The 23624-nt window shown below is 45.9% G+C and overlaps 1 protein-coding gene across 13 annotated transcripts in view; it reads left to right on the top strand.

The window, feature by feature from the left end:
* Positions 1–23624, top strand: part of fam120b (family with sequence similarity 120 member B) — an 88636-nt gene that overhangs the window by 46645 nt on the left and 18367 nt on the right. For 12 of the 13 annotated variants that reach the window (XM_068045454.1, XM_068045460.1, XM_068045453.1 and 9 more), the window contains 3 exons: positions 6327–6533; positions 11600–11702; positions 16044–16196. In XM_068045454.1, coding sequence (XP_067901555.1) covers positions 6327–6533; positions 11600–11702; positions 16044–16196 — 463 coding nt within the window. Of the gene's footprint in view, positions 1–6326; positions 6534–11569; positions 11703–16043; positions 16197–23624 lie in introns of those variants that run through there. The other variant, XM_068045462.1, reaches the window with a different exon arrangement.

The following is a 23624-nucleotide window of genomic DNA, read 5'->3' as shown; positions in this document are numbered from 1 at the left end:
CACAAAGAAAGGCTCGGTAGCACCATTACTGACCAAGCTGGACAAGTCCTGAAGGATATATCGGCCAGAATAGGCCTGCGACAGGCGATGAGAGAACCAACAAGAGGGAAAAACCTACTTGACTTTGCTATCATCAATCTACCTGTCGCAGATGCATCTGTCCATGACAGACAGGCTTAGATAAGTTAGATAAGAAATAACTGTTCCCGTTAACAAATAGTACTCAGACTAGGCGACACAGATTGAAAGTTTTGAGCAAAAGATACAGGGGAAATATAAGGAAGCAGTTTTTTTACGCAGTGAGTGATAATGGCCTGGAACTCGCTGCCCACAAGGGTGGTGGAAGTGGAGACAATCAATGACTTCAAGAGGAAGTTGAATGGCCACCTGAGAGAAATAGACTTGCAGGGCTACAGAGATCGAGCTGGGGAGTGGGACTGACTGCATAGCTCCGTGGAGAGCTATGGACCCGATGGGCCAAATGGCCTCCTTCTGTGCTATAAATGACTCTATGACTGTATTGGTAAGAGTTCTTGTGGAAACTAAGTCCCACCTTCACACTGAGGATACCCTCCATCATGTTGTGTGGCACTACCACTGTGCTACATGGGATAGATTCAGAACAGATTTAGCAGCTCAAAACTGGGCATTCATGAGGTGCTGTTGGCCATCAGCAGCAGCAGTATTATATTCAACCACAATCTGTAATCTCATGCCAGGGGACCAACCATGGTTCAATGAGGAGTGTTGGAGTGTGTGCTAGAAGCAGCATCAGGCATACCTAAAAATGAGGTGCCAACTTGGAGAAGCTACAGCACAGGACTAGATGTGTGCTAAACAGCAGAAGCAGCATGCAATAGACAGAGCAAAGCAATCCCACAACCAACTGTTCAAAACTCTGCAGTCCTGCCACATCCAGTCGTGAATTGTGGTGGAGAATTAAACAATTAATCAGAGGAGGTGACTCCACAAATATCCCCATCCTCAATGATGGGGGAACCCAGCACATCAGTGCAAAAGAAAAGGCTGGAGCTTTTGCAGCCATCTTCAGCCAGAAGTGCCGAGTGGATGATCTATATCAGCCTCCTCCTGAGGTCCCCAGCATCACAGGTGCCAGTCTTCAGCCAGTTCAATTCACTCCAGTGATATCAAGAATTGGCTGAAGGCACTGGATACAGCAAAGGCAATGGGCCCTGACAACATCCCGGTTGTAGTACTGAAGTCATGTGCTCCAGAACTAGCTGCATCCCTAGTCAAGCTGTTGCAATACAGCTACAACATTGGCATCTCCCTGGCAATGTGGAAAATTGCCCGGGTATGAACTGTCCACAAAAAGCAGGACAAATCCAATCCAGCCAATTACCGCCCCCATCGGTCTAGTTTAGTTTAGAGATACAGCACTGAAACAGGCCCTTCGGCCCACCGAGTCTGTGCCGACCATCAACCACCCATTTATACTAATCCTACACTAATCCCATATTCCTACCACATCCCCACCTCTCCCTATATTTCCCTACCACCTACCTATACTAGTGACAATTTATAATGGCCAATTTACCTATCAACCTGCAAGTCTTTTGGCTTGTGGGAGGAAACCGGAGCACCCAGAGGAAACCCACGCAAACACAGGGAGAACTTGCAAACTCCACACAGGCAGTACCCAGAATTGAACCCGGGTCGCTGGAGCTGTGAGGCTGCGGTGCTAACCACTGCGCCACTGAGAGTAAACTAGCCAGTAATATAAAAACAGATTGTAAGAGCTTTTATAGGTACATCAAAAGGAAGAAAGTAGCTAAAATGAACATTGGTCCCTTAGAAGCAGCGACAGAAGAAATTATCATGGGGAATGAGGAAATGGCAGAGGCATTGAACAAATATTTTGTGTCTGTCTTCACATTAGAATACACAAGTTCCATACCAGAAATAGACAGTAACCTAGGAGCTAAAAAGAGTGAGGATATTCAGGAAATTCATATCAGCAGAGAGAAAGTATTGGAGAAACTTAAGGGACTAAAATCTGAAAAATCTCCAGGACCTGATGGCCTACACCCTAAGGTTTTAGAAAATAGCTACAGAGATAATGGATGCGCTGGCTATGATTTCCAAAATTCCTTAGATTCAGGAACCTATCACATCAGATTGGAAGTTGGCAAATATTACACGTTTTTCAAGAAAGGAGGAAGAGAGAAAACAGGGAACTACAGGCCAGTTAGCCTAACATCAGTCATTGAGAAGATGCTGGAAACTATTATTAAGAAAGTCTTAACAATGCACTTAGAAAAGCATGGTATGGTTAGAACAAATCAATGTGGTTTTACTAAAGGGAAATCCTGTTTGACAAATTTATTCGAGTTTTTTGAGGATGTAACTAGTAGGGTAGATAAAGGGGAACCAGTAGATGTAGTGTACCTGGATTTCCAAAAGGCATGCGATAAGGTGCCACACAAAAGATTAATAGGTAAGATACGGGCTCATGGAGTTGGGGGTAATATATATTAGCATGGATAGATGATTGGTTAGCAGACAGGAAGCAACGAGTGGGCATAAACAGGGCATTTTCAAGTTGGCAGGCAGTGAATACTAGAGTGCCATAAGGATCAGTACTTGGGCCTCAGCTATTTACAATCTAAATTAATGACTTAGATGAAGAGACAGACAGTAATGTATCTAAGTTTGCCGATGATACAAGGTAGGTGGAAAGGTAAGCTGTGGGGAGGAAACAGAGAGGCTGCAAAGAGATGTGGACTGGTTAAGCGAGTGAACAACAAGATGGCAGATGAAGAATAATGTAGGGAAATGTGAGGTTATTCACTTTGGTCTAAGAATAGAAAAGCAGAATATTTTTTAAAAGCTGTTTGAAACTTGTTCAAAGAGACTTGAGTGTGTTTGTACAAGAAACATAGAAATTTAACAAGCAGGTACAACAAGCAATCAGGAAGGCAAATGGCATGTTGGTCTTTATTGCAAGGGGATTGGAGTACAGGAATAGGGAAGTATTGCTACAATTGTACAGGGTTTTGGTGAGAACACATCTGGAATACTGTGTGTAGTTTTGGTCTGCACATTTAAGAAAGGATATACTTGCATTGAAGGCGATACAGCAAACGTTCACTAAATTGGTCCCTGATGTGAGGTTGTCCTATGATGAGGCTAAGTAAATTGGGCCTATATTCTCTGGAGTTTAGAAAAATGAGAAGTGATCTCATTGAAACATGTAAGATTCTAAAGGAGCTGGATAGGGTAAACACTGAGAGGTTATTTCCGCTGGTCAAGGAATCTAAAACACAGCGACACAGTCTCAGGATAAGGGATCAATCATTTAGGACTGAGATGAGGAGAAATTACTTCACTCAAAGGATTGTGAATCTTTGAAATTCTCTACCCCAGAGGGTTGTGGATGCTCCATCATTGAATACATTTAAGGCTGGGATAGATAGATTTTTGGTCTCTCGGAATTAAGGGATATGGTGAGCAGGCGGGAAAGTGGATTCTAAGACCAGCCATGATTGTTTTGAATGGAGGAGTTGGCTCAGTGGGCCATATGGTCTACTCCTGCTCCTATTTCTTGTGTTCTTGTGGATCGGCAACAAATGCTGGCCTAGCCAGTGACGCTCACATCCAGGAACGGATTAAAAAAAACTTTCCCAGCACCGAGGTTAAGCTGGCTCGGCCTGCAGTTGCTGGCTTATCCTGACACACTTTTTTGAACAAGGGTGTAACACTTGCAATTCTCCAGTCCTCTGGCACCTATATCGAAGGAGGATTGGAAGATTACGACTAGCTCCTCCACAATTTTCACCCTTACATCCCTCAGTATCCTAAGATGCATCTGATTCGGTCCTGGTGACTTCTCAATTTAAGTCCAGTCAGCCACTCTAATTCCTCCTCTATATCAGTTTTTAGCTCATCCAGTACCTCCTCTTTCACTAAGACTTGGGCAGCATCTTCTTCCTCGGTAAAGACAAATGCGAAGTAGTCATTTCGTACCTCAGCCATGCCCTCTGCTTCCGTGCATAAATCCTCTTTTTGTCCCTAATAGGCCCCGTTCCTCCATTTGCCACCTTTTCACTGTAAGAATGTACCTCGACTATACCCGAACCATCTCCTCTTTAAAGGCAGCCCATTGGCAAGTTTTGCTTGCCAATGTTTGATTCCCATTTACCTGGGCCAGATCTGTTCTCACCCCATTGAAATGGCCCTCCCCCAGTTAATTATTTTTCAAAGTGATTCTAGACAACGTAGCCGGCCACTGAGGTCATCAGACTGCGCCAAGCTGTGCACATGCGCAAACGGGCTCCTGCTCTCTGCGCGTGTGCGGCGTTCCACATTGCCAGGACTGGTGCATGCGCAAATGACATCATCGCGTAACACGGAGAAGTCGGGGAGAAAGCACTGGGGAAGCAGGGAGAAGTGGGGCTGAAGACCTTGGTGGCAGCGGGTATGCTCTCCTCCTTCCCCACCCCGCCCGCTCTCTTCCCCCTCCCCCATCTGCTCTCTTCCCTCCCCTCCCCCCGCCGCCTGCTGCCCCCCCCTCCACACCCGCACTCTCTGCCCCCCCCCCTCCCCCCCACTCCACTGCCTGGGCTCTGTGGCTCCCCCCCCCCCGCCCGCACGCTCTCTCCGGCCCCCTCCTGCCTGATCTCTCCGGCCCCTGCCCGCACTCTCCTGCGGCCCCCGCCCGCCTGCTCTCTCTGGCTGCTCCCCCCCCTCCCCCCCCCGCCCACTCTCTCCAGCCATTGTGTGCTGCCATGGGTTTGCGTTGCCTTTGTGTGATTATTTGAGCAGCGCCATCTTTAGTCCTGGCAGCTGCCTGAACGTCGCAGACTGACATTTTAGTGGAACAGGCTACATTTGCGCATATGCCAGTGCAGCGCCACCCATTATTTTTACTCTGTATTGCCCCTTGTCCTTTTGGTGTTTGTTTAAATCCTGGGGGTCTGCATCTGCTCTTCACATTTACAGTGCAAAGAACATTTACAGTGCAATCGAGCTGTGCTTATGATTCTGCTGTTGGGATAAAGGAGAAAAAAAACACTAGCATTTGCATAGCACCTTTCACAGGCTCAGGATGCCTCGAAGCGCTTTACAGCCAATGAAGTACTTTTGAAGTGTGGTCCTTGTTGTAATGTAGGAAACACAGCAGCCAATTTGCGCACAGCAGGATAATGGCCAGATAGTCTGTTTTAGTGATGTTGGTTGAAGGATAAATATTGGCCAAGACACTGGGGAGAACTTGCCTGCTTCTTTGTCGAAATTGTTCCATGTGATATTTTACTTCCACCTGAGAGAGCAGGCGGGGACTTCAGTTTAATATCTCATCTGAAAGATGGCCCCTCTGATGCAGCACTCCCTCAGTGCACATGTTTCTGGAGTGGGATTTGAATACATGACCTCTGATTCAGAAGTAAGAGAGCTTCTTACTGAATTGGACACTGCCATGTCAGATATAGGTCAGATGGAGCGAGGATGGCAGGTTTCCTTCCCTGGTACCTGGTACTTGGAGTATCTGACACATGGTCACTTTGTGCAATCCACCTAGGAGCCAGCAGCTTGGGAAAGAAGGATAGAGGATTGAATAGGGAGAAAAATCACCTCTGCATTATCTAGCTGTTTTCATCAAGTTGTGTTACTCAACTCGTAATCCAGGGAATGTGAGTTCAAATCCCATCACAGCGGTTTGAGAATTTGAAGTTCATTTTTTAAAGATGGAAATGAAAAACGGATACTAATTAAAGTGACCGTGAAAATGTCGGATCGCCATCATAAAAAACACATCTCGTTCACTCGTGTCCTTTAGGACAGGAAACCTATCATCCTCACTCAATCTGGTTTATGTTGTCAAAGCTCCCTCTGAACTGGCCTAGTGACACCAGCTTCTCAGAGCAGATAGGGATGGACAATAAATACCGGTCTTGCCAGAGATTCTGCATCAAGTATTTCCCTTTAACCAATAGCATGTACAATTCCCCTTTAACTCTGTATCCTTCATAACCAACAGTAAAATTACTCCGTTTTCCTCCTGTTAAGTCATAATTACAGTTGTAAGCACCAGACTGCATTACTGCACTTAAATCAGCTATGGAGGCAAAACACTGTGACTCGTGAAGTTTAGTCCTTGATTTTACCTCACCTAGAGACGAAATGTTTTCATAAATTGTTTTGTGTGCCTTACTGGCTGTGCTGCTCAAACCTACTTTGACCATTCTGTTAGTTTAGATGCAACCAGATGGACCCCTTGCTGACAGCCACTGTTTTGCACAGTAAGTGCAGCGAGTGAATAATTTGCCGTCATTGTCCGGCCATTAATCTTTGACTCTCTTTTTCAGGTGCCCCGTGTTGACTCTCGGGCTGTGCACCTGGCCTCCCTCTTTGTTCGGGGCCTGTCTGTGCTCCTTTCAGCTAATAGTGCCTGCGGGTTTCCATTTAAAATGGTCGACCTAATGCCGTGGGAGGTGTTTGATGGGAAGCTTTTCCACACAAAGTACCTGCAGTCTCACAGTGGATGTACAATGGAGGACCTTCTAGAAAATAACGTAGGTATACAGATGGAGTGTGCATGCTTGAGGTGATTCTCAACTAATGATAGTGGTTTACAGTAGGTTGTTTTCTAAAGCAAATACCATCTGGTTACGTGCATGCATAACCAGTTATCGCAAACAAGGTGAACTTAATGATTAATCTTGGTGGTTCAAGGTCAGGTTCTATCAACATATGTGAGGATATAAACTTTTTGCTTGCTATATGTATTTCATGTGTATATGTTCTTTGATAGGAATAGTGTTTTAAAAGAGGTTTGAAGTGCCTACATGTTCACTTTACTACTGAGCAGCCATTGGCATCATTAAGGTTTCTGTGCATTCCATGATCAAAGGGCAGCATTGCCAATAATAAGGATTTTTATTGCCATGTGCTTTTTTATTTTTTTTCAACTTTTTCCCTAACTGCTGAAGGCACTAGGGTAAGGTTTCACAGACGTTGCTTCACCCGAGCACTCATTCTTTACCTATGTGTCAACCGTGTTGGTCAACAGGCTATTCGGCCATGCGGGTCATCACATCCCGTTCTCACCTGTCATCGACCTGTGCATTTTGCAGCAGGGTCAGTGGGTAGCAGTTGGGAGAGAGAGTGCTGTTGTTTTCCTTTTCTGTAGCCTAGGGATGGGGAACCTAATGCCGGTTGATGCCTACGTGCTTTATCTGTGTCGCTCGTCACCTTGGATTGCCAGATTATTTGGCAATTGTATGTGTTCCTTGTTCCCCATCATTAATTTCCAACTGCTAGCTTTTGACCCTCCATTCATCACAACATTTCTGCAGCTACCGATCTGCTCAATCACACGTTCACCTCTCTTTGAGGACATGTCCCCATTAAACCATTACCCTTCCTCACCCTGGTCATTCCACATGTTACTCCCTCATCTCTGCCTCTTTAAGTCCAAGGGATGCAGACTTGAATGTTTATGGATGATAATTGTTTTAGTTAATCATTGCCAGATCTGGCTGGACCACATAAAGCAGAATAGGATCCTTCTGTCCTCTGCTAAAACTGCTCACATTCCAGGATCATCCACGACTTCTCTACAAACCATCTTCTTAAACCCCTGTACCCTGCCTCCTTTACCCTCACCTCCAATAAGTGCCAGGAGCTCATGGGCTTTTTTGTCACTGTGATTGAGACCATCCATTTAGCTGCCTCTACCGCTTCTCTCCCTTTCCCTAGCCTGCCAGACTAAACTTCCCCTAAGGTGCCCCCTTGCCCTAGCCTTGAACTTTCTTTTTTGTCCAGTTGCTGGCCTATGCCCCCTTATGCCCTTTCTGAGATCTTGTCCCTGAGATCCACTTGCTCCCTTGTCCCTATTCCCACTGAGCTGCTGACCACCCAACTTTCCTTCCTGACCCTGATTGCTGATATTGTTAACAGTTCCTTCTCCTCAGGGGCTGTCCCCCTCTCCTGGAATGTCGGCCTTTATTTCAAGGGGGATGGAGTGTAACAGGAGGAACATTTTGCTACAAATGTACAGGGCGTTGGTGAGGCCACACCTAGAGTACTGTGTACAGTTTCGGTCTCCTTATTTAAGGAGGCATATACTTGCATTGGAGGCGGTTCAGAGAAGGTTCACAAGGCTGATTCCTGGGATGAAGTGTTTGTCTTATGAGCAAAGGTTGAGCAGGTTGGACCTATACTCATCAGAATTTGGAAGAATGAGAGATGATCTTATTGATACATATAAGATTCTGAGGGAGCTTGACAGGGTAGGTGCTGAGAGGATGTTAGCCCTCATGGGGGAATCTAGAACTAGGGGGCATAGTTTCAGAATAAAGGGTCTCCCATTTAAGATGGAAATGAGGAGGAATTTCTTCTCTCAGAGGGTCGTAAATCTTTGGAATTCTCTTCCCCAGAGAGCAGTGGTGGCTGGGACATTGAATATATTCAAGGCTGAGTTAGACAGATTTTTGATCTACACGGGAGTGAAGAGTTATGGGAAGCAGGCGGGAAAATGGAATGATGGCCATGATCAGATCGGCCATGATCAGATCAGCCATGATCTTATTGAATGGCAGAGCAGGCCCGAGGGGCCGAATGGCCCACTTTGCTCCTATTTCTCATGTTCTTATGTTCTTAAGTCCTTCAAATCTTCTGTTATCACCCTTCTTGTCAAAAAAAAACACTTGACCCCAGGTCCTTGCAAACTACTGCCCTATCTCCAATCTCCCTTTCCTCGCCAAAGTCCTTGAATATTTTGTTCCCTCCCAAATCTGTGCCTGCGTTTCCTGCAACCCCATGTCTTAATTCCTTAAATCAGGTTTCCATCTCTGCCATGGTACTGAAATGGCCCTCATCAAAGTCACAAATGACATCCTATGTAACTGTAACCATGGTAAACGATCCCAGCTCATCCTTCTCATTCTGTCTGCAGCCTTTGACACAGTTAATCAAACTATTCCTACTCCAACACCTGCCCTCTGATTGGGACTGTCCTTGCCTGGTTGCATTTTCTATCCAGTCGTAGCCAGAGAATCACCTGCAATGGCTTCTCTTCCCATTCCCACACCATTACCTCAGGAGTCCCCTAAGAGTCTATCCTTGGTCCCCTCCTATTTCTCATCTACAAGCTACCCCTCGGCGACATCATCTGGAAGCACAGTCAGATTCTACATGTATGCTGACAACAGCTATCTCTACCTCACCACCTCCTCTCTTGACCTTTCCACTGCATCTGATTTGTCACACCGCTTGTCCAATTCCAGTACTGGATAGAGTCATAGGCTCTTTATGATACAGAAGGATGCCATTCAGCCCATTGAGACCATGCTGGGTCTCTGTAGAGCAATCCAATCCCATTCCCCTGCTCCTATTCCTGTAGCCCAGCAAGTTTATTTCCTCAAGTCCCCATTCAGTTTCCTTTTGAAATCATTCATCGCCTCCACTTCCACCACCCTTGTAGGCAGCAAGTTCCACGTCATTACGCTGTGTAAAAAAAGTTCTCTTGCCCAAAACCTTAAATCTGAGGCCCTTTGCCCTTGTACCATCAGCTAATGGGAACAGCTTTTCTTTGTTTACCTTATCTAAACCTGTCAACATCTTGTACACCTCTATCAAATCTCCCCCCAATCTCCACTGCTCCAAGAAGAACAACCCCACCTTCTCCAACCTAACCTTGTACTAAAATCCCTCATCTCTGGAACTATTCTAGTAAAACTACCCTGTACCCTCTCAAGGGCCCTCACATCCTTCCTAAAGTGTTGTGACCAGAACTGGATGCAATATTCTAGTTATGGCCTGACCAGAGCTTTATAAAGGTTCAGCACAACTTCCCTGCTTTTGAACATGAGAACATAAGTAATAGCAGGAATAGGCCATTTGGCCCCTCAAGCTTGCTCTGCCGTTCAATAAAATCATGGCTGCTCTGATTGTGGCCTTAACTCCACTTTCCTGTCTGCCCCCCATAACCCTTGACTGCCTTGTCAATCAAAAATCTTTCCAACTCAGCCTTGAATATATTCAATGACTCAGCCTCCACTACTCGCTGGGGAAGTGAATTCCAAACACCAACAACCTTCTGAGAGAAGAAATTCCTCCTTATTTCCATCTTAAATTGAAACTGTGCCCCCTGGTTCTAGATTCCCCCACAAGGGACACAATACCTCTATTTATGAACCCCAAGATCCCATCTGCTTTGCTAACTACTCTCACAATATGTCCTGCCACCTTCAAAGATCCATGCACATGAACCTCTGTCACTGTGCACTCTTTAGAACTGTGCTACTTAGTCTATATTGTCTCTCCCTATCCTTTCTACCAACATGCATCACCTCACACTTCTCTGTATTAAATTCCATCTGCCACTTGTCTGATCATTCTGCGAGCCTATCAATATCCTGTTGGTATCGATTGGTGTCATCCTGTTGCCACACCTCCAAATTTGGTATCATCAGCAAATTTGGAAATTTTACTCTGTATTCTAAATCCAAGTCAAAAAAGCAGTGGTCCTAGCACTGACCCTTGGGGATCACCACTGTCTACCATCCTCCAGTCTGAAAAACAACCATTTACCACGACTCACTGTTTTCTGTCCTTAAGCCAAATTTTTATCCAAGCTGACATTGATCCTCCTATTCCAAGAGCCTCAGTTTTGTTAAACAGCCTTTTATGTGGTACTTTATCAAATGCTTTCTTAAAATCCATATAGAGAACATTGCTTTCCCTTCATCAACCTTCTCCGTTACTTCATCAAAAAAAATCAATTAAATCAGTTAAGCATCAATAAAGTCAAATCTGTGCTGGCTTTCCTGAATTAACTCAAACCTCTCCAAGTGCCTGTTGATTTTTTTCCCTGATTGCTGTTTCTAAAACCTTACCTACCACTGATGCTAAACTAACCGGCCATTGTCTTCGGTCCCCACTACAAACTTGGTTCCCTAGCCACCAACTCCATCCCTCTCCCTGGCTGCTGTCTGAGGCTGTAACCTTGCAACCGTATTCGACCCCAAGATGAGCTTCCGACTACATATGCACTCAGTCATCAAGGCCACCCTCCATAACCTTGACTCATCCAAAACTCTGCTGCCTGTATCCCAAGTTCCGTTTGTCCATCACCCCTGTGCTCGCTGACCTCCATTGGGCACCGCTGCACCAGTACCTTGAATTTAAAATTCTCACCCTTGTTCTCAAATTCTTCCATGGTCTCGCTGCTCCCTATCTCTATTATCTGCTCCAGCCCTACAACCCTTGGAGATCTATGTGTTCCTTCAATTCTGGCCTCTTGCACCTCCCCAATTTTAATGACTCCCATCATTGCCAGATGGGTCATTGGCTGCCTAGACACCAAGCTCTGGAATTTTCTCCCTAAACCTCTCTACCTCTCTATTTCTTCCTCTTTCCTCCCTTAAGACATTCTTTAAAACCTTCCTCTTTGACCAAGCTTTTGGTCACCTGTCCTAATGTCTCCTTATGTACATTGGGGTCACATTTTGGTTAATTACGTCCCTGTGAGATGCTATATAATGCAAATTTTTGTAGTAATGGCTGCCACACAATGTGTGATGTGTTATTTTATTCTTTTTGTCAGATTGCTGATCATTTTTGTTCCTGGATGTAGGATGTTCTAATACAGGAATTTCAGAAGCTGAAGTCCCTCATCAACACGATTTGTGCAGGAAAGAAGAGAATGATACAGAGCAGGCCCCGGCCCTGTGTAACAGGTCAGTGACCAGGGTTGAATTTTAATAGTTTATCGTTCACTGCCTTTCCTATAATGTATAGACCACAGAGATGGAATGAAATACTTGATTAATAATGGTCTTTGTTTCCAGGGTTTTAGTTACGAGGAATTAAAAAAAAAATTTGAATTCCAAATGAAATTTGGTGATGGCAGGGCGGAAGGAACATTAGTAAATGTTATTGATGAAATTGGGGGAGCAAATTCAGTTTTAAGAAGATTGGCATTACTATAATGCTTTATCTTTCTTTCTTTGGCCTCCTTATCTCGAGAGACAATGGATACGCGCCTGGAGGTGGTCAGTGGTTTGTGGAGCAGCGCCTGGAGTGGCTATAAAGGCCAATTCTAGAGTGACAGGCTCTTCCACAGGTGCAGCAGAGAAATTAGTTTGTCGGGGCTGTTACACAGTTGGCTCTCCCCTTGCGCTTTTGTCTTTTTTCCTGCCAACTGCTAAGTCTCTTCGACTCGCCACACTTGAGCCCCGCCTTTATGGCTGCCCGCCAGCTCTGGTGAACGCTGGCAACTGACTCCCACGACTTGTGATCAATGTCACAGGACTTCATGTCGCGTTTGCAGACGTCTTTAAAGCGGAGACATGGACAGCCGGTGGGTCTGATACCAGTGGCGAGCTCGCTGTACAATGTGTCTTTGGGGATTCTGCCATCTTCCATGCGGCTCACATGGCCAAGCCATCTCAAGCGCCGCTGACTCAGTAGTGTGTATAAGCTGGGGATGTTGGCCGCATCGAGGACTTCTGTGTTGGAGATATGGTCCTGCCACCTGATGCCAAGTATTCCCCGGAGGCAGCGAAGATGGAATGAATTGAGACGTCGCTCTTGGCTGACATACGTTGTCCAGGCCTCGCTGCTGTAGAGCAAGGTACTGAGGACACAGGCTTGATACACTCGGACTTTTGTGTTCTGTGTCAGTGCCCCATTTTCCCACACTCTTTTGGCCAGTCTGGACATAGCAGTGGAAGCCTTTCCCATGCGCTTGTTGATTTCTGCATCTCGAGACAGGTTACTGGTGATAGTTGAGCCTAGGTAGGTGAACTCTTGAACCACTTCCAGAGCGTGGTCGCCAATATTGATGGATGGAGCATTTCTGACGTCCTGCCCCATGATGTTCGTTTTCTTGAGGCTGATGGTTAGGCCAAATTCATTGCAGGCAGCCGCAAACCTGTCGATGAGACTCTGCAGGCACTCTTCAGTGTGAGATGTTAAAGCAGCATCGTTAGCAAAGAGGAGTTCCCTGATGAGGACTTTCCGTACTTTGGACTTCGCTCTTAGACGGGCAAGGTTGAACAACCTGCCCCCTGATCTTGTGTGGAGGAAAATTCCTTCTTCAGAAGACTTGAACGCACATGAAAGCAGCAGGGAGAAGAAAATCCCAACAAGTGTGGGTGCGAGAACGCAGCCTTGTTTCACGCCACTCAGGATAGGAAAGGGGTCTGATGAGGTGCCGCCATGTTGAATTGTGCCTTTCATATTGTCATGGAATGAGGTGATGATACTTAGTAGCTTTGGTGGACATCCATTCTTTTCTAGTAGTCTGAAGAGACCACGTCTGCTGACAAGGTCAAAGGCTTTGGTGAGATCAATGAAAGCAATGTAGAGGGGCATCTGTTGTTCGCGGCATTTCTCCTGTATCTGACGAAGGGAGAACAGCATGTCAATGGTCGATCTCTCTGCACGAAAGCCACACTGTGACTCAGGGGAGACGCGCACGGCCAGCTTCTGGAGCCTGTTTAGAGCGACTCGAGCAAAGACTTTCCCCACTGTGCTGAGCAGGGAGATTCCACGGTAGTTGTTGCAGTCACCGCGGTCACCTTTGTTTTTATAGAGGGTGATGATATTGGCATCGCGCATGTCCTGAGGTACTGCTCCCTCGTCCCAGCACAGGCATAGCAGTTCATGTAGTGCTGAGAGTATCGCAGGCTTGGCACTCTTGATTATTTCATGGGTAATGCTGTCCTTCCCAGCGGCTTTTCCGCTGGCTAGAGAATCAATGGAATACTTCATCACAGCTCTCAAAAGTCATAAAGTGTAATCAACACTGTCATAAAGGCAAATGGACAGTCATTTTGCATGCAGTAAGAGATAGAAACAACAGTGAGATAAATGAGTGGTTAACCTGCTTTTCATGGCGTTGGTGGATGAAAGAATTTTGGCCTGACACCAGGACATCTCACTGCTCTTCCTTGATTTGTGCCATCAGTTCTTTGGCATCCAGCTGAACCGGCATAAAATATCCTGGTTTTGTAACAAACCTGAAAAACGCCATCTCTGACAGTGCAGCACTACTTCAGTACAGCATTGAAGTGCCAGCTGACATGGCCCAGATGGTAGAATGAGGATTGTTGTGTTCCAAGAGGAGCAATGGAACTTTTCTACGGTCAAACTGAAATCCTCAGAAGGAAGTTTACAATGAGCTCTGTTGAATATGCAACCGAATATTTATCAGTCTGATCTTCACACTGAAATAAATTAATTTTTAATTGTAATGCAACATCTTGACCTCAAATAATGTGGCCATTTCTGGGCACCGCACATTGGCAAAGATGTCAAGGCATTAGGGCGGATGCAGAGATTTACTAGAATGGTACCAGGCATGAAGGACATCGGTACGTGGAGAGACTAGAGAATGTAGGATATAAAAACAAGAAATGCTGGAACCACTCAGCAGGTCTGGCAGCATCTGTGAAAAGAGAAGCAGAGTTAACATTTCGGGTCAGTGACCCTTCTTCGGAACTGACAAATATTAGAAAAGTCACAGATTATAAGCAAGTGAGGTGGAGGTGGGGCAAGAGATAACAAAGGAGGTCTAGATTGGACCAGGCCACATAGCTGACCAAAAGGTCACGGAGCAAAGGCAAACAATATGTTAATGGTATGTTGAAAGACAAAGCATTAGTACAGATTAGGTGTTAATGCACTGAGAATGTAGCATTGTTCTTCTTCAAGCAGAGAAGGTTAAGGAGAGATTTGATAGAGGTTTTCAAAATCTTGAAGGGTTATGATAGAGTAAATAAGGAGAAATTGTTTCTAATGGCTGAAGTGTCAGTACCCAGAGGACACAGATTTAAAGTAATTGGCAAAAGAACCAGAGGCGACGTGAGGAGAAAAAAAAATTACACAGCAAGTTGTTATGAGCTGGAATGCACTGCCTGAAACGGCAGTGAAAGCAGATTCAATAGTAGTTTTCAAAAGGGAAATGGATAAATACTTGAAAAGGAAAAATGTTGCTGCACTATGGAAAAAGAGCACGGGAGTGGGGTCAGTTGGATAGCTCTTTCAAAGAGCCAGCATAGAGGATGATGGGCTGAATAGCCTCTTCCTGAGCTGCGTAATTCCATGATTCCATAATGTAGTCAGTTTTAAGTGTTGAGAGATAGCTCCTCCAAATATTCAACAATTTAAGGTAGTAAGAAAGAAATAACTTCCATTTATATAGCGCCTTTCACATCCTCAGGACATACTAAAACGCTTCACAGCCAATGTAATACTTTTGAAATGCCGTTACTGTTGCTGCATAGGCAGATGTAGCAGTCAACATACATACAGCAAGATCCCACAAACAGTAAATGAGATAAATGACCGGTTTTGTATAATGTTGTTCGAGGGAGGAACATTGGTTTGAATGTTGGTAGAATTCTGTTCTCCTCTTCCAATAGTGCATTTTGGTGCAGTGCAATAGAAAATGTTATGGTCCACCTGAACAGGCAGACGTGGGCTTTGGTTTAAAATTTCATCCAAAGGGCAGCCTATCCAACAACGCAATCTTTCAGTACTGCACTGATGCATCAGCCTAGTTTATGTGTTCAGGTCCACAGTCGACCAGGGACACCCAGGTTCAGTACCTGGTCTGAGATGAATTGCTAATCTTGGCTAGCACAATAGTATATGAACAGAATTGGCCTCAGGCAGAGGAAAATTAGCTAAAATTCCTTCTCCCGGTCATTATCCATTGACTTCTGATGGAAGTGCAAATGTGTGGACATGGAGTGTGAACAGGATCAAGCTTGATTGTGATACTCCCACGATTAATAACTTGCTGATACCACTGTTTAGACTCTTATTTGGGTAAGATAACAACAGGCGATCGGCACCTCAACTATCCCTCCTTGCCTTCAAGAGAGAAAGCGATAAAATCAGCAGAATAAGGGAGACCAAAACTATTAAAGGCTTCTTGGAAAATCGCGCATATTTTTCACACGTCGTGAAACGTATGAGAGCGATAGTTTGGTCGAATTCACTTGTTGATTATTTTGTTAGTGACCAGTGTATTGAGTAAAATTGATCTGTCGTGTGTTCTGTATCGCTAGAGAACTGTGAAAGGCCTGGTCCCCACGGTAGAGGCAGTCATCACATGCTGCAGCGTGAGCAGCGGCTGCACAATTCTCCTCCATACCCCACCCATTGCCAGGGTTATCAGGGAAGGTATCGACAGCCTGGTCCCGCCAATCCAGCACAAGCAGGTATGTTAAAAATCACTTACATCAGCATTGTCTATTATGTTCTAGTGCTTAATTAAAAAGTATCTAAAAAAAAATCTACTGGCATCCTCTGATGATTTTATTGATTCATTCTCTGGATATGGACATTGTCGGCAGGACTGGCATTTATTGCCCAACCCTGGTTGCCCTCGAGAAGGCGGTAGTGAGCCTCCTTCCTGAACTCTATGGTCCGTGTGGTGAAGGTGTTCCCACAGTACTGTTAGGTAGGGAGTTCCAGAAATTTGACCTAGCGATGGTGAAGGAATGGTGTTATATTTCCAAGTCAGTATGGTATTTAACTTGGAGGGAAAACTGGAGGTCGTGATGTTCCCTTGCACTCCCTGCCCTTGTCCTTCCAGGTGGTGGAGGTTGCAAGTAGAACATACAATTTAAGAATTAACTGTCTGTTTTTGTTCTTAATGAAGAATAATATAGCTTCCACATGCATCGCTACCATGTCCCCAGATCTGATCCCAGATTGTGCTGAGTTTAATCCCCACCAGGAAGCCTTGGAAGTCCTACAGCTGACCTCAATGTTACCAGGCTAGGGAGAGAGGTAAAACAGCTTGGATTCCCGCTCCTGATCACTGGTATAATGATCCGTACAGCGAACAGGATTGGGTTCAACTGTTATGTCTACCCTTGTGAGTAAGCAGCTCACCAACGTATATTGACACAGCTCAAGCTTAAGTGCAGCCATTTAGATAAGTACCAAAGGCCACTGCTAAAACTGCTCTACATCATCAGTCCTTCAGTAGAGGAAGGATTGGAAGTTTTTTTATTCTTTCATGGGATATGGGTGTCACTGCCTAATTACCTTGAATTTTTTTAATTGCCCTGCTATAATGTCTTTAATAATAACTTCTAACATTTTCTATGGCGTTGGAAGGATGAATGAGAACGGGCAGAGGCTGCTTGAGTTGTGTACCTATCATAACCTCTGCATCACCAACTCGTTCTTTCACACTAAACCCTGTCACCAGGTTTCATGGAGGCACCCAAGATCGTGTCGTTGGCACCAGCTAGACCTCATTGTCACAAGGCGAGCCGCCTTAAACAGTGTTCAAATCACACGCAGCTTCCACAGTGCGGACTGCGACACCGACCACTCCCTGGTGTGCAGCAAGGTTAGACTCAGACCAAAGAAGTTGCATCATTCCAAGCAGAAGGGCCACCCGCGCATCAACACGAGCAGAATTTCTCACCCACAAGCTGTTACAAACATTTCTAAATTCCCTTGTGTCAGCCCTTCAAAACACTCCCACAGGGGATGCTGAGACCAAGTGGGCCCACATCAGAGACGCCATCTATGAGTCAGCTTTGACCACCTACGGCAAAAGTGCGAGGAGAAATGCAGACTGGTTTCAACCTCATAATGAAGATCTGGAACCTGTCATAGCCACGAAGCGCATTGCACTGTTGAACTACAAGAAAGCCCCCAGCGAGTTAACATCCGCAGCACTTAAAGCAGCCAGAAGCACTGCACAAAGAACAGCCAGGCACTGTGCAAACGACTACTGGCAACACCTATGCAGTCACATTCAGCTGGCCTCAGACACTGGAAACATCAGAGGAATGTATGATGGCATTAAGAGAGCTCTTGGGCCAACCATCAAGAAGATCGCCCCCCTCAAATCTAAATCAGGGGACATAATCACTGACCAATGCAAACAAATGAACCGCTGGGTTGAGCACTACCTAGAACTGTACTCCAGGGAGAATGTTGTCACTGAGACTGCCCTCAATGCAGCCCAGCCTCTACCAGTCATGGATGAGCTGGACATACAGCCAACCAAATCGGAACTCAGTGATGCCATTGATTCTCTAGCCAGCGGAAAAGCCGCTGGGAAGGACGGCATTACCCCTGAAATAATCAAGAGTGCCAAGCCTGCTATACTGTCAGCACTACATGAACTGCTATGCCTGTGCTGGGACGAGGGAGCAGTACCTCAGGACATGCGCGATGCCAATATCATCACCCTCTATAAAAACAAAGGTGACCACGGTGACTGCAACAACTACCGTGGAATCTCCCTGCTCAGCATAGTGGGGAAAGTCTTTGCTCGAGTCGCTCCAAACAGGCTCCAGAAGCTGGCCGAGCGCGTCTACCCTGAGGCACAGTGTGGCTTTCGTGCAGAGATATCGACCATTGACATGCTGTTCTCCCTTCGTCAGATACAGGAGAAATGCCGCGAACAACAGATGCCCCTCTACTTTGCTTTCATTGATCTCACCAAAGCCTTTGACCTCGTCAGCAGACGTGGTCTCTTCAGACTACTAGAAAAGATTGGATGCCCACCAAAGCTACTAAGTATCATCACCTCATTCCATGACAATATGAAAGGCACAATTCAACATGGTGGCTCCTCATCAGACCCCTTTCCTATCCTGAGTGGCTGTGTTCTCGCACCCACACTTTTTGGGATTTTCTTCTCCCTACTGCTTTCACATGCGTTCAAGTCCTCGGAAGAAGGAATTTTCCTCCACACAAGATCAGGGGGCAGGTTGTTCAACCTTGCCCGTCTAAGAGCGAAGTCCAAAGTACGGAAAGTCCTCATCAGGGAACTCCTCTTTGCTGACGATGCTGCTTTAACATCTCACACTGAAGAGTGCCTGCAGAGTCTCATCGACAGGTTTGCGGCTGCCTGCAATGAATTTGGCCTAACCATCAGCCTCAAGAAAACGAACATCATGGGGCAGGACGTCAGAAATGCTCCATCCATCAATATTGGCGACCACACTCTGGAAGTGGTTCAAGAGTTCACCTACCTAGGCTCAACTATCACCAGTAACCTGTCTCGAGATGCAGAAATCAACAAGCGCATGGGAAAGGCTTCCACTGCTATGTCCAGACTGGCCAAAAGAGTGTGGGAAAATGGCCCACTGACACGGAACACAAAAGTCCGAGTGTATCAAGCCTGTGTCCTCAGTACCTTGCTCTACGGCAGCGAGGCCTGGACAACGTATGTCAGCCAAGAGCGACGTCTCAATTCATTCCATCTTCGCTGCCTCCGGGGAATACTTGGCATCAGGTGGCAGGACCGTATCTCCAACACAGAAGTCCTCGAGGTGGCCAACATCCCCAGCTTATACACACTACTGAGTCAGCGGCGCTTGAGATGGCTTGGCCACGTGAGCCGCATGGAAGATGGCAGGATCCCCAAAGACACATTGTACAGCGAGCTCGCCACTGGTATCAGACCCATCGGCCATCCATGTTTCCACTTTAAAGACGTCTGCAAACGCGACATGAAATCCTGTGACATTGATCACAAGTCGTGGGAGTCAGTTGCCAGCGTTCGCCAGAGCTGGCGGGCAGCCATAAAGGCGGGGCTCAAGTGTGGCGAGTCGAAGAGACTTAGCAGTTGGCAGGAAAAAAGACAGAAGCGCAAGGGAAGAGCCAACTGTGCAACAGCCCCGACAATCAAATTTTTCTGCAGCACCTGTGGAAGAGCCTGTCACTCTAGAATTGGCCTTTATAGCCACTCCAGGCGCTGCTCCACACACCACTGACCACCTCCAGGCGCGTATCAATTGTCTCTCGAGATAAGGAGGCCAAAGAAAAAAAAATAAAATAACTTCTAACATTTTCTAACATAGATGCCAGTCACTTGGGATTTTAATGGCCTGTAGATAGTCACAGGAAGGGAGGACCGAGGGAATTAAGGAAGTCGGCAGTTTTCAGATCCGAGGGAAGAGTGAGTTCAAGTTTAAAACTGAGGTGAAATGGTGGGATGTCAGGAGGAAGGCGATTTTCACTGAATTAAGCACTTTAGGCGCTAAAGAGATGGACAAGCTGGGGCCTTAAACTGAAATGCCGGTTTAGCCCACGTTTAGTGCATGGTGACATCTTTGTAAAAGAGTTGAAGCCAGCATTATGAATGGCGTGTTAAACAGCTAATTGCTACTTAAAATGCCTGCTAGCGCTCATTAAAGAGGCTGCTTGGCATTTTGGTGGCTAGCACTTCAACTAACGCCCTCTCTTAACCACAACCAGTTGTTTGGGAGTAAACAGGTCATTGATGATGATTTTAAGCACATTTTAAAGGGCTAATCACCATTTCATGATCATTGTTGCCGGAGCTGTGAAGAGACCCTCTGAAACACATCAGTACAATTTCTGGGACACTTTATCAAGACTTTACCAACGCTCAAGCAACATTTATTCTAGAAATTCTCTGAGGATTTCACCTAAAAAGAGTAAGTGCTATGCTACGCTACCTTATTAGACACTGTTACGACCAGGTAAGAAAGGGGTCTAGGTGTTCCCTCTCAGCCTTTGCCTGATTTGACTGTAACAGGGTTTAATTTTTAAAACACCATGTTTTTAGCTCCCCCTTCAGTGAATCCTTGTTCACTGCTCTCCAATTGTAAGGCAAAGAAATCAACCAGACAGGTTTTCTTAAGATTTGAACAAGAAAGGTTGAAGTTTATTAACCTTAAAACTCTAATTCGGTTAAAACAATAAACAGACACGCAGATAGAGACAGAAAAGTAGAAAGAATAAAGCAGAAAAGTTTGAGGCAATAGCTGGGATTTATTTACGGTCCTTTGAGTTCGATATAGTCTTTGATTGCCGGTAAAACTTGCCGTTTCGTTGGGGCCCAGTGGAAGCTTTAATACTTGTTTCGAAGAAGGAGTCTTTTCTCTCTTGAGGTTTGAGTGACTTCATTGGATCTGGAGATTTGTGAGAGAGAGAGCGAGCCAGGAGAGAGGCTCTCTTCTTCCAAGTTCAGTTACAATCTCCCAAACTGGTCTGTGAGCAGTTCAAAATCAGACCTGGGCCAGCAGGTTCAGCATATGACTGGTTGTATTTTAACAAACTCCTGCGTTTGTGGATTCTCCATCTCAGCAGACACCCTGGAATGCTGGCTTACTTACATATTCAATGTCTGGTGATCAGAATCCATTTGGGTTAATTGGATCAGGTAGCAGTTCTATTGTCTCTCTAGACAACTGTCTCTTCGTATGCAAATTTTTCCAGCCACTGCTGATCTCTTTAAACAATTCATCTCTTCAGTCCAGCAACCATTTAAAACTAAAAGCAAAATACTGCGGATGCTGGATATCTGAAACAAAAACAAGAAATGCTGGAATCACTCAGCAGGTCTGGCAGCATCTGTGGAAAGAGAAGCAGAGTTAACGTTTCGGGTCAGTGACCCTTCTTCGGAAGGGTCCATTTAAAACTAATGTTCATATGATGAAATTAATATGCCTCATTCATGGCAGGTGGGGTCTTCATGACACTTCCACACCCAGCGGAATGAAATGCAATTTTTAGAAGAGCATTTCATTAAAAGTGACTAGAGAAAAGAGTAGGTACAGGAAAACACACATGCATCTCTCTCATTCATTCAGAAGTCCTAAAAACTATTACAGCTTGTCTTTTCTTGGTAGCAGTGCTGCTTTAAACTGCCCTTTTTGGCATCCCAATAAACATGTGATTTTTGGGGAAGTTTTTTTTCAGTTTGCACATTTCCATGACTGCCTATGGTGTCTTTGTTCCTGTTGAGGTCTGCAGGGGGAGGGTAGATTTAATTAGCCCTAGATTGGAATTCTGCTTAGGGCCGTCGGCAGCGGGTGGATCCACTCTGAACTCTCAGTGCTTTGATGAGTCATGCAAGGGCTTTTCACCTTAGGCGATGGTTGGTTTCCTTTTCTCCTGACTGTGGCGGAGGATTCCTTGCTAATATTCCCTTTGTCTCTTTTTTTTATTTCCAAAATATACTTTATTCATAAAAATCTGTAAAAAATACATTACAAAACAGTTCCAAACAGCACCAAGTCAAAAAATACAAACAGTGCAAAAGAGGTCAGTTTCCTTCAATGCAGGAGTGAGTTGCCTCACCACCCTTCCATTTCATTTTACATGCCATATACATTTTACAGCAAACAAAGATTTTCTGGATACAGTTCAAGGGGTTTCCCATGGATCCAGCCCCTCAGTTCAGCTTGGTGGGGGGACCTTACACTGTGGTCTTTCCCCATTGAGCCTTTGCTGCGGCTGCCCCAAGCTTTAGTGTGTCCCTCAGCACGTAGTCCTGGACCTTGGAATGTGCCAGTCTGCAACATTCGGTCGTGGACAACTCTTTGCACTGGAAGACAAGCAGGTTTCGGGCAGACCAAAGGGCGTCTTTCACCAAATTGATTGTCCTCCAGTAGCAGTTGATGTTTATCTCGGTGTGCGTCCCTGGGAACAGACCGTAGAGAACAGACTCCTGTGTTACAGAGCTGCTTGGGATGAACCTCGACAAAACCCACTGCATCTCTTTCCACACCTGCTTTGCAAAGACACATTCCAGGAGGAGGTGGGCAACCGTCTCTTCCCCACCACAGCCACTTCGAGGGCATTGTGCGGAGGTGGTGAGACGTCGGGCGTGCAGGAAGGATCTGACGGGGAGGGCTCTTCTCACCACCAGCCAAGCTACATCTTGGTGCTTGTTTGAAAGTTTTGGTGATGAGGCATTCCGCCAAATGACTTTGACGGTCTGCTCGGGGAACCATCCGACAGGATCCACCATCTCCTTTTCCCGTAGGGCCTTGAGGACATTCCGTGCAGACCACTGCCTGATGGATTGGCGGTCAAAGGTGTTTTTCCGCAGAAACTGTTCCACGAAGGATAGGTGGTACGGCACAGTCCAACTGAATGGAGCGTTCTGCAGCAATGTGACCAGGCCCATCCTTCGCAACACCGGGGACAGATTGAACCTCAGCGCGTAGTGACACTTAGTGTTTGCGTACTGGAAGTCTACACACAGCTTGATGCAACCGCACGCGAAGGAGGTCATCAGGATGAGGGCGATGTTGGGTACATTTTTCCCACCCTTATCCAGAGGTTTGAACATCGTGTCCCTCCGGACCCGGTCCATTTTGGATTCCCAGATGAAGCAGAAAATGGCTCGGGTGACTGCCACAGCGCAGGAGTGAGGTATGGGCCAGACCTGAACCATGTACAGCAACAACGTGAGCACCTCCCCTTTGTCCTCTGGGGCACTTCTGCATGCAGGTATTTGCCCAGATTCTACTGCATGCCCCTGTGGCAATTCAACTAGGTGAGGCATCACCCTCACAGTTTCTCTGCCCTCTTGAGGACTTTCTTTGTCTCTGCAGGTTCCTGTAAATGCTGTGAGCAACTCTGGTGGAGTGCTTCTAGTCTCTGAATATACATAGGAGGACGTGGGGTCTAATTTTCCAAACATTTTGGGGTTGGCTGACTAGACAGTAGGGGTTTTCATTTGGGAATCCTCCAGGAATTCCCTTAACCTGTCCTCTTTGTCCCTTTTTCTGCTTTCCTTTCTAACCTTTTGCCAACCATGTGCCTGTCCATCCCCTTTTGTTCTCGGCAGGTGTCCCTTACAGTTCACCAGCCATCTGCTGGAGGGTCCTCCAAACACTGATACAGGACTTAGG

Source organism: Heterodontus francisci, chromosome 13 (genome assembly GCF_036365525.1).
Source record: "Heterodontus francisci isolate sHetFra1 chromosome 13, sHetFra1.hap1, whole genome shotgun sequence".
Classification (NCBI taxonomy): Eukaryota; Metazoa; Chordata; class Chondrichthyes; order Heterodontiformes; family Heterodontidae; genus Heterodontus; species Heterodontus francisci.
The sequence above is the reverse complement of the archived record's forward strand: the minus strand, read 5'-3'. Positions and strand labels throughout refer to the sequence as shown.